Source organism: Delphinapterus leucas, chromosome 11 (genome assembly GCF_059928025.1).
Source record: "Delphinapterus leucas isolate spDelLeu-1000000601 "Yukka" chromosome 11, BTC_Dleu_Yukka2, whole genome shotgun sequence".
Classification (NCBI taxonomy): domain Eukaryota; kingdom Metazoa; phylum Chordata; class Mammalia; order Artiodactyla; family Monodontidae; genus Delphinapterus; species Delphinapterus leucas.
This window is the reverse complement of record NC_143139.1, coordinates 5,090,589-5,105,593: the sequence shown is the minus strand read 5'-3', so window position 1 is coordinate 5,105,593 and position 15,005 is coordinate 5,090,589. Positions and strand designations below refer to the sequence as shown.

Below are 15,005 nucleotides of genomic sequence, written 5' to 3'. Positions count from 1 at the left end.
TTAGAAAGGTATAACCTTCCAAGACTAAACCAGGAAGAAATAGAAAATACGAACAGACCAATCACAAGTAATGAAATTGAAACTGTGATTAAAAATCTTCCAACAAACAAAAGTCCAGGACCAGATGGCTTCACAGGTGAATTCTATCAAACATTTAGAGAAGAGCTAACACCCATCCTTCTCAAACTCTTCCAAAAACTGCGGAGGAATGAACACTCCCAAACTCATTCTATAAGGCCACCATCACCCTGATACCAAAACCAGACAAAGATACTACAGAAAAGGAAAATGACAGACCAATATCACTGATGAATATAGATGCAAAAATCCTCAACAAAATACTAGCAAACAGAATCCAACAACACATTAGAAGGATCATACACCATGATCAAGTGGGATTTATACCAGAGATGCAAGGATTCTTCAATATATACAAATCAATCAATGTGATACACCATATTAACAAATTGAAGAATAAAAACCACATGATCATCTCAATAGATGCAGAAAAAGCTTTTGACAAAATTCAACACCCATGTATGATAAAAACCCTCCAGAAAGTAGGCATAGAAGGAACTTACTTCAACATAATAAAGGCCGTATATGACAAGCCCACAGCAAACATCATTCTCAATGGTGAAAAACTGAAAGCATTTCCTCTAACATCAGGAACAAGACAAGGATGTCCACCCTCACCACTATTATTCAACATAGTTTTGGAAGTCCTAGCCACAGCAATCAGAGAAGAAAAAGAAATAAAAGGAATACATATTGGAAAACAAGTAAAACCGTCACCATTTGCAGATGACATGATATTATACATAGAGAATCCTAAAGATGCCACCAGAAAACTACTAGAGCTAATCAATGAATTTGGTAAAGCTGCAGGATACAAAATTATTGCACAGAAATCTCTTGCATTCCTATACACTAATGATGAAAAATCTGAAAGAGAAATTAAGGAAACACTCCCATTTACCCCTGCAACAAAAAGAATAAAATACCTAGGAATAAACCTACCTAGGGAGACAAAAGACCTGTATGCAGAAAACTATAAGACACTGATGAAAGAAATTAAAGATGATACCAGCAGATGGAGAGATATACCATGTTCTTGGATTGGAAGAATCAATATTGTGAAAATGACTATACTACCCAAAGCAATCTACAGAATCAATGCAATCCCTATCAAATTACCAATGGCATTTTTTACAGAACTAGAACAAAATATCTTAAAATTTGTATGGAGACACAAAAGACTCCGAATAGCCAAAGCAGTCTTGAGGGAAAAAAATGGAGCTGGAGGAATCAGACTCCCTGACTTCAGACTATACTACAAAGCTACAGTAATCAAGACAATATGGAACTGGCACAAAAATAGAAACACATATCAATGGAACAAGGTAGAAAGCCCAGAGATAAACCCACGCACCTATGGTAAACTAATCTATGGCAATGGATATACAAGGGAGAAAAGACAGTCTCTTCAATAAGTGGTGCTGGGAAAATTGGACAGCTACATGTAAAAGAATGAAATTGGAACACTCCCTAACACCATACACAAAAATAAACTCAAAATGGATTAGAGACCTAAATGTAAGACTGGACACTATAAAACTCTTAGAGGAAAACATAGGAAGAACACTCTTTGACATAAATCACAGCAAGATCTTTTTTGATCCACCTCCTTGAGTAATGGAAATAAAAACAAAAATCAACAAATGGGACCTAATGAAACTTCAAAGATTTTGCACAGCAAAGGAAACCATAAACAAGATGAAAAGACAAGCCTCAAAATGGGAGAAAATAGGGCTTCCCTGGTGGCGCAGTGGTTGAGAGTCTGCCTGCCGATACAGGGGACACGGGTTCGTGTCCCGGTCCGGGAAGATCCCACATGCCGCAGAGCGGCTGGACCCGTGAGCCATGGCCGCTGAGCCTGCGTGTCTGGAGCCTGTGCTCCACAACGGGAGAGGCCACAGCAGTGAGAGGCCTGCGTACCACACACACACACACAAAAAAAAAATAGTAAAAAAAAAAAAAATTTTTTTTGAAAATATGTGCAAACGAATCAACAAAGGATTAATCTCCAAAATATATAAACAGCTCATGCAGCTCAATATTACAAAGCAAACAACCCAATCCAAAAATGGGCAGAAGACCTAAATAGACATTTCTCCAAAGAAGACATACAGATGGCCAGGAGGCACATGAAAAGCTGCTCAACATCACTAATTATTAGAGAAACACAAAGCAAAACTACAGTGAGGTATCACCTCACACCAGTTAGAATGGGCATCATCAGAAAATCTACAAACAACAAATGCTGGAGAGGGTGTGGAGAAAAGGGAACCCTCTTGCTCTGTTGGTGGGAATGTAAATTGATACAGCCACTATGGAGAACAGTATGTAGGTTCCTCAAAAAACTAAAAATAGAATTACCATATGATCTGGCAATCCCAATACTGGGCATATACCCAGAGAAAACCATAATTCAAAAAGACACATGCACCCCAGTGTTCATTGCAGCACTATTTACAATAGTCAGGTCATGGAAGCAACCTAAATGCCCATCGACAGACAAGTGGATAAAGAAGTTGTGGTACATATATACAATGGAATATTACTCAGCCATAAAAAGGAATGAAATTGGGTCATTTCTTGAGACGTAGATGGATCTAGAGACTGTCATACACAGTGAAGTAAGTCAGGAAGAGAAAAACAAATATCGTATATTAATGCATATATGTGGGACCTAGAAAAATGGTACAGATGAACCAGTTTGCAGGGCAGAAATTGAGACACAGACACAGAGAACAAACGTATGGACACCAAGGGGGGGAAGTGGCGGGGGGTGGGGGTGGGATGAATTGGGAGATTGGGATTGATATGTATACACTGATGTGTATAAAATGCATGACTAATAAGAACCTGCTGTATAAAAAAAAAATAAAATTAAATTAAAAAAATGATGTAGGGAAATGAGCAGTAAAAAGAAAAAAAAAGAATATATAAATTAAAAACATGATTTACATTTTACAGCAAGGATTTAGCATTATCTCAAAAAGGTATAACTATACTGGATATACCTGATAAGGAAGAAAGTTAATTTAGATAACACATAAAGTAAAAATAATCATTATAATTAACACTCAAAGTTTATACAGTGTTTAATTGCTGTTGGGCATTTAGAAGTTCCTATTGTATGTATTCTTTTGTTTTATACATGCATTCTGTCTTCCCTATTAGATTATAAACTTCTTGACACTGAAAGCCATTTTCTTTTATCTCCCACAATATTAAATAATGTTCATTATGCAATGGACATTTAAAACATGGTGAGTGTCTTTGTACTTGACACCTGAAAATGAATTTTACACTACTTTAGAGGGCAATAGAAGAAAGTGATATTCAAAGTGAATAAAATAATTTCCTTCCTCCTTCCCCTGCACTAAATGAAACTCTAGTTTTCATTTTTATCTTCTGCCAACTACCCAAGTGTGAATAACCCAGTTTGTCAGTCAGTTGTTCTTTCAAGTGGAAATGGTGTTCTATGAAAAAGAGGCTCACAACTCAAACAACCTCGCAAGTTGTTTTTCTTAAGACAACCATCATAGATGTGCGTGCTTTATGCGTCCTTCTCATCATCGCCTCACACAGGATATTAAAGCCAAGCATATTCTTGTTAAAAACAGAGTTGCCATATGATCCAGCAATCCCACTCCTGGGCATATACCTGGAGAAAGCTCTAATTCGAAAAGATACATGCACCCCAATGTTCATAGCAACACTATTTACAATAGCCAAGGCATGGAAGCAACCTAAATGTCCACTGACAGATGTATGTATGAAGAAGTGTGGTATACATATACAATGGAATATTACTCAGCCATCAACAAGAATGAAATAATGACATTTGCAGCAACATGGCTGGGCCTAGAGATTATGATAGTAAGTGAAGTAAGTCAGAAAAAGAAAGACAAAAACCATATGATATCACTTATATGTGGAATCTAAAATATGATACAAATGAACTTATTTACAAAACAGAAACAGACTCAGAGACATAGAAAACAAACATGGTTACCAAAGGGGAAAGGGGATGGGGAGGGATAAATTAAGAGTTTGGGATCAGCAGGTACAAACTACTATAAATAAAATAGATAAACAACAAGGACATACTGTATAGCACAGGGAGCTATATTCAACATCCTGTAATAAACCAGAATGGAAAAGAACATGAAAAAGTATATATATGTATATATAAAACTAAATCACTTTGCTGTACACCAGATACACAACATTATAAGTAATTATACTTCAATAGAATTTTTTTTAAAAATTAAAATTAAAGTAGGGCTTTCCTCCTTCTCACTCTCTCTCACATTGCCATGTTTATTTTCCATCTCCTAACTTCATTCCTTGACTAGACTGCAACCTCCAGCACCTAGTAAATACATACCTCCAGCACAAAAGTAAATATATTCAAAACTCTACTAAATGAACAGCTGACCCTAGGCCTCCATGGTGCTCAACTGAGGTTAACTGGAGCAATAGTTTCAAACAGTACATTTAATGGAAAACACAGAGGATCTGGCGCCAGCTGGCTTAGGTTTGCGTGTTATCCTGTAACTCACTAGCTGTGTGACTCAGCTAAACTGGCTTTCGTGCCCAGAAGTTTAAATTGATAAAATAGGGAGACCCAAACTTTCTATCTCAAAGAAGTATAGGGACGAACAAATGAAATAACACGTAAGCAGAAGCTTGGTGAAATGCAAAACGCTGTAACCAGGCCTTATTTGAACGGGGTGGGTAAAAGAAACGGCAGTAACTGTCAAGGGAGCCAAGAGAAGGAAACAGCTTGGATGCTAGGACCTTTCCGAGGAGCGGCAGCTCTCCCTGGAGTCTAGAGCGTTTAGTTGTCGGTCCCACCATCGCTACTCTGGTCCTCGGGCCCTTCCCTCCATCCCATGCAGGTGACGCGGCCTACAGCGTCCTCCTGCCCTTCCTCCCCATCCGCGCCGGATGCCATGAACTACTCACCTCGCAGGCCGCACCATGGTCCCCTCCAAGGCTGGAAACCTGCAGCTCGCAGCCTCCTGTCGGCAGCGGCGGCGGCGGCCGTTCCAATTCCCGCGCAAAACCAGACTCGAAGCTCTCCGCCCCGCCGCCAGTCCTCCAATCCTCTCCGGCCATCCCCGCGGGCGCGCATGCGCTCTGAGAAGCGCGCGTTAGTTCACGCCCCCTCCAAGCACCGCCCTTCCGCATCCGGTCTGCCAGAGCCGAGCCGGTGCTTCGCCGCTGCACTTTCGTCACTTCTGCGCCGTCTCTGAAATGGACAATAACAGTAGAAATACACCTTCTTACACTTTTTAAATGATTCAACTCAGGTATTATGGAACAAGGGGACACTTAGACCGAGGAATTTTACACGGGGTGCCGGGAAAGAGGAAAAGATGCGGACGAATCTGCCGGAGCTGATCTTCAGGCTGTAAAAACAAGGCGGCAGTCAGCTGACGGTTCCTGCACCGCGGCTGGTTGACAGCGACGGGAGTGAGGACAGCAGGAGACTCGGTACAAGGGGAGGTGAGCCCGCGACCCGAGCGAGGAAACCCCCTCAGACCGAAACCCTCTAACCGGGGGCTGTTCCCCTCACTCGGCCGTGGCTTCTCGGCCCTTTGTCTGCCCTCCCTTCCCTGACTCATTTAAGCCTCAGAACCTCTACTCGACTGGCTGCATGAGTTCGGTTCAGCTCTCCTCCTCGCATCCCATAATTGTACGGAAACCTTGCTTGATTTCAGCCCTGCTGTTAATAACAGATCGGGGAGAGAGAGCTAAAGTATCAGTTTGTTGAAACACAATAAGGCTAAAGGTTGAACCAACTGAAACCAGAGCTGATGGTTTTTGTTTGCCGAAAATTATGACTCGAAACAAGATGAGACCATGAGCCCCTATTTCCGTAATTTTCAATTCCCTGCAAAATGTTTTTTTACTGTCTTTGCCTGCATCATGTGTGCTCATTTAGCAGCCTTTGATTTTTTTTTAATTGATATGTTCTTCTAGAGCTTCCTGTTATTGTTTATTATTTTTACCAGCTTCCATTTGTTGGTCATCTTAAGTTTGTCGGATGCTTCCGTATTTATTATATGATTAAGCCTGATGACAGTCCTACAAGTTAAAAGGTTTCCTGGGGCCTAGCTCAGCTGAGATGTGGCCAAGGAAAGAAGGGCAGTAAGCGTGTGCTAGGCAAAGGAAAAACATTCAGAAAGGTTGGGAGTGGAAAGAGAGGTTTGGTATTGAAAGAAGTTTAGTATGGCTGGAAAATAAAGTTTTTGGATTTGTGTGTTGGAGAGGACGGGGTGCAGGTGCTGAAATAAGAGTTTGGAGGTATAAGCAGGGGCGTGGTAAGCTCCGCTAACGAGTTTGTATTGTATCCTGAGTCCTACAAGGAATGTCATAGAAAGATTTTAAGCAGATGAGCAACATGGTCAGATACGCACTTGAAAACGATTGCTGTGACTTCAATGTAGAGAATAGTGTGAGAACTGATTTGATGGGGAAGTGCCTGGGGACAGGAGTCCAGTTAGGAGGCTAATAAGTAAATCTTCAGTTGTATTCTTTTTGACTAGATTTTCTTCTTTATGAATAGTGTCCACTTTGCCTTGTGGGCTGTCCTGTACTTTCCACTTTCTGTGTATCTTTTTCCTTCATGGAAATCTTTCCAGCACCATCTCCCTTCTCTCCACCCCCAATCAGATCTCATACCCACCACCTCTAAGCTCTTCAAGATGAATTGTTGGTCCCTGATCTGTTTCTTTGACTTTGTATTCACCAGCTGTTTCATGAACTGTATCCACCCACCATGCGTCTGTTCCTAAGAATCCTCTCTGTTCTTCTCTCCATGATCCTTACCTGTTCCTGAGAACTCTGCCTAGGAATGCTAAGTATTTTGTGGGCATAATTTTTTTCTTAAATGAAGTTTAGAAGAACCTTTTCCTTAAAAAAAAGAAGCATTTTGTTTTCATCATGAAGATGAAAATGCAGGGATAAACGTAGGGAAATAGAATAATCAGCTCAGAGTCACACAAATAAAACCTCTGAGTGGGGGAACATCTTAGAAGCGGAACAGCAATAATGACACATCATGGTTTTTTAAATGGACTTATAACCCGCTGAGGTTTTTTTGTTGTTGTTAGTGCTATAGAAATCCTGCCAAAGAAGATGAAGAAAAACAGAGAAAGGTTCTGCAACAGAGAGAGGGAATTTGTGTATGAATTCAAAGCGGGAAGTCAGTGCTTAGAACTGAGGGTGCCTCTCAAATTTCCTGTTCAAGAGAATGCCAGTCATCTACATGGCCGTCTGATGCTGCTGCACAGTTTACCGTGCTTTATAGAAAAAGGTGAGGATTGGTTTCTTTTAAAATATCACTTCGTTATTTTCCTATAGTCTCTGTCATTAGAAGTTTCATATTAGAAAACATAAACCTAAGAAGCATTGGAAACAACCACAAAATGTGAAGCTTTCAAGAATAAAAAGGTTCCCCAGACCTTTGTTTTATGGAGTGTTTTTTTCTGTATCCCTTGTAATTGTTTATTAGGCATTTTAGTATAAAAATTAAATTTAAATTAAATATGAAAAATTACAGAGTCTGGATTAGAACTCTTAACCTCTTAATGTAGTTGGATGGATTCATAAGGCGTGTCAGCTGTCACTAGCTATGTGCTAAATGCGTTGCCCTTTTAATGATTCGGTCCTCAATTCCTGAGATGTCATGGGAGAGAAGGGGTACCTGTCTTTCAATAATCTTTGCTCACCTAAATTAATTCCATAAAGTCATTAATAAAGTGTGTATTAAACCATGTTAAAAGGTCTGTGTTCTGTCTACAGATGAGGGAAAATGTTTTAATTGAGAATATGTTGGATCATAGAAGGTCGAAGTTACAAGGGAACGTAGAAACTTTCCAGCACAATCTCACTGTACAAATAAGGAAACTGGTACCTAGAAAGGTTAAATTATTTGCCCAACGCAATGATTCTCAAAAATTGTTCCCTGATCAGCAGCTACAGTATCACTTGAGAACTTGTGAGAAATGTGGATTATTGGGCAGGCTCCACCCAATTCCCTTTGAATCAGGAACTCTGGGAGTGCATGCAGCAGTCTGCTCCAGTAAGCTCTTCAGGGAACTCTGATGCATCGTAACGACTGAGAACCTCTGGTCCAGAGTTATATAATGACAGAGCCAAGACCAGAACCCAGGTGTCCTGGTTTCTATGCCAGTGCTCTTCAATCAGTCTTTTTTTTTTTTTAAAGTGACATAAAGCAACAAATATGTATTATCTTGTCCTTACCGTTACTGTCGTTTCAGGGATGCAGGTGCAACCTAGCCAGGTGCCTCTGACTCAGGGTTTCTCATGGGGTTGCAGCCATACCATCAGTCAGGGCTACAGTCTCATCTGAAGGCTCTACCGACTGAGGATTGTTTCCAAGATCCCTTGTGAGGTTGTTGTCAAGCCTTGTCACGTGGGCCTCTTCATAGGGTCACCTCAGGACCTGCAGCTGGCCTCCACCAGGGCCAGCAACCTAAGAGAGTGAGGGAGCAAGTGCCCAAGATGAAAGCTATGGTCTTCTCATATCCTCAAAGCAGTCTCTGAATAGTGTCTCTAAAGTTGGAATTGTACATCATCTGAAATAAATCAGTTTTAATATGCTAATCACTCAATTTCTCTCTCAGATTCAAAGACTGTAACAATATATACCCTTGAAAGTTAAATAGGAAACTCATTTAAATACAGAAACCTTTAGCCGCTCTAAATCTGTAGGAGGTCTTTATGTGCTTTTCCCTACTCACTTTCAGGTAAAGAACCAGGCTTAAGAAATTAACATTTAAAAATTTTTTTAAGATTTTTTTTTGATGTGGACCATTTTTAAAGTCTTATTGAATTTGTTACATTATTGCTTCTGTTTTATGTTTTGGTTTTTTGGCCGTGAGTAATGTGGGATCTTAGCTCCCCGACCAGGGATTAACCCACACCCCCTGCATTGGAAGGCTTAACCACTGGACGGCCAGGGAAGTCCCAACATTTTAAATTAGTATCAGGGTTGTGTATCAGAGTTAAGAATTTTGACCATTCAATAACCTGTGATTGTAAAGAAGAATAATTGTGAGATTAGTTAAACGATCCCCTAAGCTGATTTTATTTTAGTTAGACATTCTCTTAAGGGTTAAGGGTATTCTCATTGTCTCATTCTGTTAAGACACTATTTTAGTTAGACATTCTGTTAAGCATGATAAAATAAAGTTTGACATTGGAATGCTTAGCCAGGTAAAATGTTCCCTCTTTATGTGTACTGACAATGGTATTTGTTGTCCCTGTTACAGACTTAAAAGAAGCTCTGAGCCAGTTTATCGAAGAAGAATCCCTCAAAGATTATGACAGAGATGCTGAAGCAGCCCTGGAAGCTGTGAAGTCAGGTGAAGTAGATTTACATCAGCTGGCAAGTACATGGGCCAAAGCTTATGCGGAGGTAAAAAAATAGACCACATTGTAAATTTTGAGGATATTCTGAACTTTGATGAAGATTTCTTTCCTTACAGCTTTATTGAGATGTAGCTGACGTGCGACATTGTGTAAGCTTAAGGCATACGGCATAGTGCTTTGATTTACACACATCACGAAGTGATTATCACGAACTTAGTGAACATCCGTCCTCTCACATAGATACAAAATTAAAGAAATAGAAAATGAAATACTTTTTTTGTGTGGAGAACGCTTAGGATTTACTCTCAACAACTTTCATATATACCCTAAGGCAGTGTTAATTATATTTATTACATTGTACATTACATGCCTAGTACTTATTATAACTGGAAGTTTGCATCTTTTGATTGCAGTCGTCCAATTTCCCCTTCCCCCATCCCCAGCCTCAGTTAACTGCAAATCTGATCCCTTTTCCTGTGATTTTGTTTGTTTGTTTTTAAAGTATAGTGATGGAGGAGACAGAGAAGTCCAGATGGGCCTGGATGTGGAGTAGTTTCTCCACAGGCCCTTACTCAGTGCCCATTCCTCTCAGCTGTCACAGTCCCCTTTTTAGGGTCACCTCTCCTGAGGGAATATGGCGCGAGTTAGGTCAAATAAGAACTCCGTTCAGTGCTTCTCGTGTAGGTAGCTTCTGCCTATTCACAAGGCTCACTCTAGGCTGGGTTTTAAATTGATGCTGAAAATTATGTAGTGAGCAGACCTGGTTCATGGGGTTTCCAAATGTCTGGTGTTACGTAGGGCCAGGCAGATCCCTGTGATTTGGCCCTGGCTCCTTCCTGCAAAACTTCAGCCCGAGCCTGCTGTGAATTTGGAACAAGGCTTAAGTCACATGGGCTGGTTATAATTTCTAGAGCAGTGCCGGGGTCTAGAGATGTAGAGCAGTTATGAGAATGCGGGTTCAGGTTTTCAGAGGCATGGGGTAGATGAAATCCGCCTTCTAGATTCAGCTGGTCTTCTGAAACTCTTCTCTCCTGATCTGGCAGCCAATCGAAGTATAAGTGAAAGGAAACAAGGGGAAAAGTTTACCCTGTTGACCCAGTTCAAAATACCTGTTTCTGTCATTTATCCATTTGTTTTATTTAAGGTAAATTATTACTTAGTCCTGTCATAGATTCCAGTTTTTGACATTTTCACTTTGAAAAGGGAAGAATTTAGATGATTCTTTTTTATAGATGTCTGTCTGCAAAGATCAATAATAGAAAAAATATTTCCACTTTTGCCTTTAAATTGTATGACCTTTGACAGGGGACTTCCCAGCATGCCAGTTTCCTCCCCTGGAGAGCACTGTGTGTGTCAGATGTGCTGGCATGGCGCACGTCTGGGGACAGGCATCTGTCCCCTGGATGGATTTGTGTGTGTGCTTGGGGTATCTCCATTCTGCCTCTCTGCATGTTTCTCTTTTTCTTGTTTATTGGTGTTTACTCAGCCCCTTTATCATTTTGATAGCTACTGTTTTCATGCACTTTAAAACATGCTTATATTTTATAAAGAAAACAATACTTGCAAAGTTCAGAGTAAGAAAATTGCAAATGTACATCTTGATATAAAATCCTGTGCATGAACTGGGTTTTCAAGGTCAGTGTTATTGCATAGGTAACCTCATTCTCTAAATATACAGCCTACAGAACCTTTCGTAGCAATATATTTTTAATAATGGAAAGCCTCTTCTGATTATATAATTAATATATGCAAGTTATTCTGTTATGCAGCACCTTAGAATACAAAGTAAAGGTCTTCAGAAGTCCCACTCTGCCAAAACAGCCCCTTTGAGCGTGTTTGGGTTTCACAGAAATGGGATCTCAGCCTACTCACCATTTTTTTTTTTTTTTATTGTGGGCACTTCCTATCTCTTCCTCCACATTAACGCCTTCCCCTTACCCCTGCCTCCAGGTAACCCACATTAACAACTTAGTTGACATCTTTCTGTATTTTTTTTGTATATTCAGATAATCCTATGTAACCTATATACACATATATAGATGGAGGGTCTTTCTGTCCTTTGATGTACAGAAATGGAATCATAATATATGCACTTCTCTAGTAGCATGTTAAATAAAAATACTACATCAGGATTTAAGACTGTTCTTGTCTCATCTCGTAGACCACATTAGAGCATGCAAGACCCGAGGAGCCCAGCTGGGATGAAGATTTCGCAGACGTGTACCATGACCTAATCCATTCTCCTGCCTCTGAAACTCTCCTAAATTTGGAACACAATTACTTTGTTAGTATCTCAGAACTGATTGGCGAAAGAGATGTGGAGCTGAAAAAATTACGAGAGAGGTATTTCAGAGTTCTTGCATTATCATAATTAAATGTTACGTCATCAAATGTTGATGGGCTGCAGAACAGCTTGTTCTCATTTTGTTATAAAATGGAAGAATAGAATAAAAAGAATCTTTAACCTTAGAAATTAATTTTCTTATGCGTTTAAATCTGTCATTTCATCTGGGAAGATGAGGTCCTCATAGGTTTATAGAACTTCTCCAGTGATCTACCTAAACAATTACGGTGGTCTTATCTATTCTTAGTTCTAATAAGAGGAATAGCTCACCTCTTTTGAAGGTCTGCTTTGTTCCAGGCACTGTGCAAAGTGCTTTGGATGCTGTCTTAGTTCAGGCTGCTGTTGAAAAAAAAATACCACAGACTGGGTGGCTTAAACAACAGAAATTGATTTCTCACCGTCTGGAGGCTGGGTAGTCCAAGATCAAGGTGCCAGCAGACTCCGTGTCTGCTGAGGACCCGCTGCCTGGCTTGCAGACCGTGCCTTCTTAATGTCACTCACATGGCGTTTCCTCAGTGCGGGCTCCTGGTGTGTTGCTCGTAGACAGACAGCTGTATCACCTCTTCTTCTAGGTACTAATTCCATCAGGATGGCTCCAACCTCTTGAGCTCACCTAAACCTACTTACCTCCCAAAGGCCCCACCTCCGGATACCATCACATTGAGGGTTAGGGTTTCAACATATGAATTCTGGGGAGATACAAACATGCAGTCCATAACCGATGCCCTGTCTCACTTGATCTCTTAGCACAATCCTACTGTTATCATCCCCATTTTACTGAGCCAAAAATTTGATTTTCTTCTAGTTCTTTATTATGTAGACAATAATATTGTGAACATACTTTAAGAATGAAATAGAGATTAGATTTTTTTAAATATGTAAGGGTATAATTACCTAACAATAATGAATTACCTTCTGTTGAACTACGTCTGTTTGATTTTTCCTACCAGGGCTTCAAATAATATAATCTTCATCTCATTCTGAATCTGTCCTTGGATCTCAGGTTTTCTGGGACTGCACTCATTCTGCCCATCTAGGTGTATTAGAAAATGCCCAGCCTGGCTCTCTGTAGTTCATGTCAGTAGCCATCACTCCTGCTTTCATTCAGCTGGTGAGCTGCTCTAAACTGTGGTCGACTTTGCTGCCTGCTCACTCCACCTCCCAGAAAATTTCATCTCTGGCCATCATTATTCTACAATTGTTTTTTTTCTAAAATGGAAGAAGATTCTCATTCCCCAAAACTCTTCAGTTTTGGGGAATCTGAACTAACTTACTAATTATCTGCATTTACTGGTACTTCATATACATTTTCTGTCGTGGAACGGTTTTTCATCAGGGGTTTGTTTTGGTTTACGTTATTTTTTGAAATGTCCTTTGGCCAGACTTCTTGATGGGGCTTTGCTTTTTCCCACCTAAACGTCTAAACGTTATCTGAATACATTTATTTTAAGAACAGTTTTATAGTTTCTTTTTCACAAGTCCAAACTGGTAGCTTAAAAAATAAAAATAAGGTATGTTCCCTTTAAGGTAGGTAATATTTTTTGCAAAGGTGAACAGTATAACTAATGGTGAGTTGGAATTCATTGATGGAAGTTCACCCACAATTTTGGTGCTTAATTCATTTATCTAATTCATGAGCAGAAGTGACACCTTTTCTCATTTCTCCTTTCGTTTTAATTCCATTTTACATCTTTAAAATAACTTTTCTCAGTATAGCATCAATAGTTATAATGATCTTCTTCCCTAAGTTTGTTCGAGATAATATACAAGTTGTCAGAATCACCCCACCAGACACACTGAGCCAATAGATAGTATTTCATCTGAAAAATAATAAAATTTTCTTTGCTCTTAATCATAGAAAAAATATATTGTATCATTAACTACTTGCACTTCTAAAACATTTAGGGTGAAATAGATGTTCGTGAAATTTTATTTGTTGAATTTTTATTTATTGGTCTTCTTTTTCCTCACTGGAAATTTGCTTCTTTTAGCAAATCAGATTCAAGATATTTCTTTGAAACTTAAAAGTGGCAATGATACTCTTTATCCACTAGAGGGAACATGTGTAATATAAAATATTAATATATTTGTATCGAAGTTTATATTTATTAATGCTTAGTAGTTATTTCTGTTTTAAATAACAATCTTACTTGCAAGCACATCCTTCACCTGACCTCTAGTAGTTATTAAAAAATTAATGGGGTCACCTGCCCACTTATAGTTAAGTAGGAATTAAGTGATATTGAATATTTAATACTAGAAGGTATACATAGAAATGTATAGGAGTATAAGATATGAATGAGTTTCATTTATCATATACATGTAAGTATCTTAATCAGTTGTTATAAATAAGTATAAGTTCTCTTTTAAGAGCAATTTACTTAAATTGACTAGAATGATAGTAAAATCCTTTTAGTTCATGTCTGTGTTTCGTTGTTTACAAGTTTGTTTGAAATATGTTTCAGAACAAATTTTTAAAATACATTTTTATTAGAAGATAATTTTAATGAACTTACTAAAATATAATACACATACAGAAAAGGCAATAAACAATAGGTATACAGCTCCGTACATTTTCACAAAGTAAGTGCACCCATGTGCTCATCTCCCAGATCAAGAAATGATTTCCAGCCCTACAGAAGGCTCCCTCCTGCCCATCCGGCAGTCACCACCCATTTCCCCCGTAAATAACCATTATCTGAACTTCTAACACCACTGATTAGTTTTTCCCGTAGAGAAAACCATTCTTAATTTCTGCATGTTTATTTGGATAAATGAAGAAGGCTAAAATGTATCTTCAGAATGTATTTCATATTCCTCTAAAAAGGGAACCCTGTGACTTAATACCAGCTTGATTCTTAGAACCTAACTGGCAGCTTCTGGTTATAATATAAAGTACCTTTTGAAGGTTGAAGTCACTTTAACTCATGTTCAAATAAAAAGAAAATGTATTTAAGCTGGAATTGCAGAGTATCTTCTTAGTGTAAATCTGCAGCCTCTTAAATATTAGCCATGGACGTTGAAAGATCACCTAGATTTTGAATGCTTTCATTTGTGCACTAAACTTAGATTCCAATTTAGCTGCACAAATGACGTTGTTGATATTATATGACATTATCATCATTATTTCCACATCTCCATTGGCAAGGCTTCAAAGTGCCTTCCAGGTAATATAGTTGCCCTA

General features: G+C 39.1%; 2 protein-coding genes across 11 annotated transcripts in view; one reads left to right on the top strand and one right to left on the bottom strand.

The window, feature by feature from the left end:
* The window catches only part of RAD51AP1 (RAD51 associated protein 1), a 30,964-nt gene extending 25,188 nt beyond the window's left edge, over positions 1-5,776 (bottom strand). For 2 of the 5 annotated variants that reach the window (XR_016394851.1, XM_022577350.3), the window contains exon 1: positions 5,041-5,776. Coding sequence is in view for 3 of the 5 variants with exons in the window: in XM_022577350.3 (XP_022433058.2) it covers positions 5,041-5,057 (17 nt within the window). In the remaining 2 variants the exon portion in view is untranslated. The remainder of the gene's footprint in view (positions 1-5,040) is intronic. The other 3 variants (XR_016394850.1, XM_089920161.1, XM_022577349.3) reach the window with 3 other exon arrangements.
* The window catches only part of FERRY3 (FERRY endosomal RAB5 effector complex subunit 3), a 47,319-nt gene continuing 37,599 nt past the window's right edge, over positions 5,286-15,005 (top strand). For 4 of the 6 annotated variants that reach the window (XR_016394849.1, XM_089920158.1, XM_022577342.3 and 1 more), the window contains exons 1-3: positions 5,590-7,396; positions 9,378-9,523; positions 11,639-11,820. Coding sequence is in view for 5 of the 6 variants with exons in the window: in XM_089920158.1 (XP_089776284.1) it covers positions 7,219-7,396; positions 9,378-9,523; positions 11,639-11,820 (506 nt within the window). In the remaining variant the exon portion in view is untranslated. The other 2 variants (XM_022577341.3, XM_089920159.1) reach the window with 2 other exon arrangements.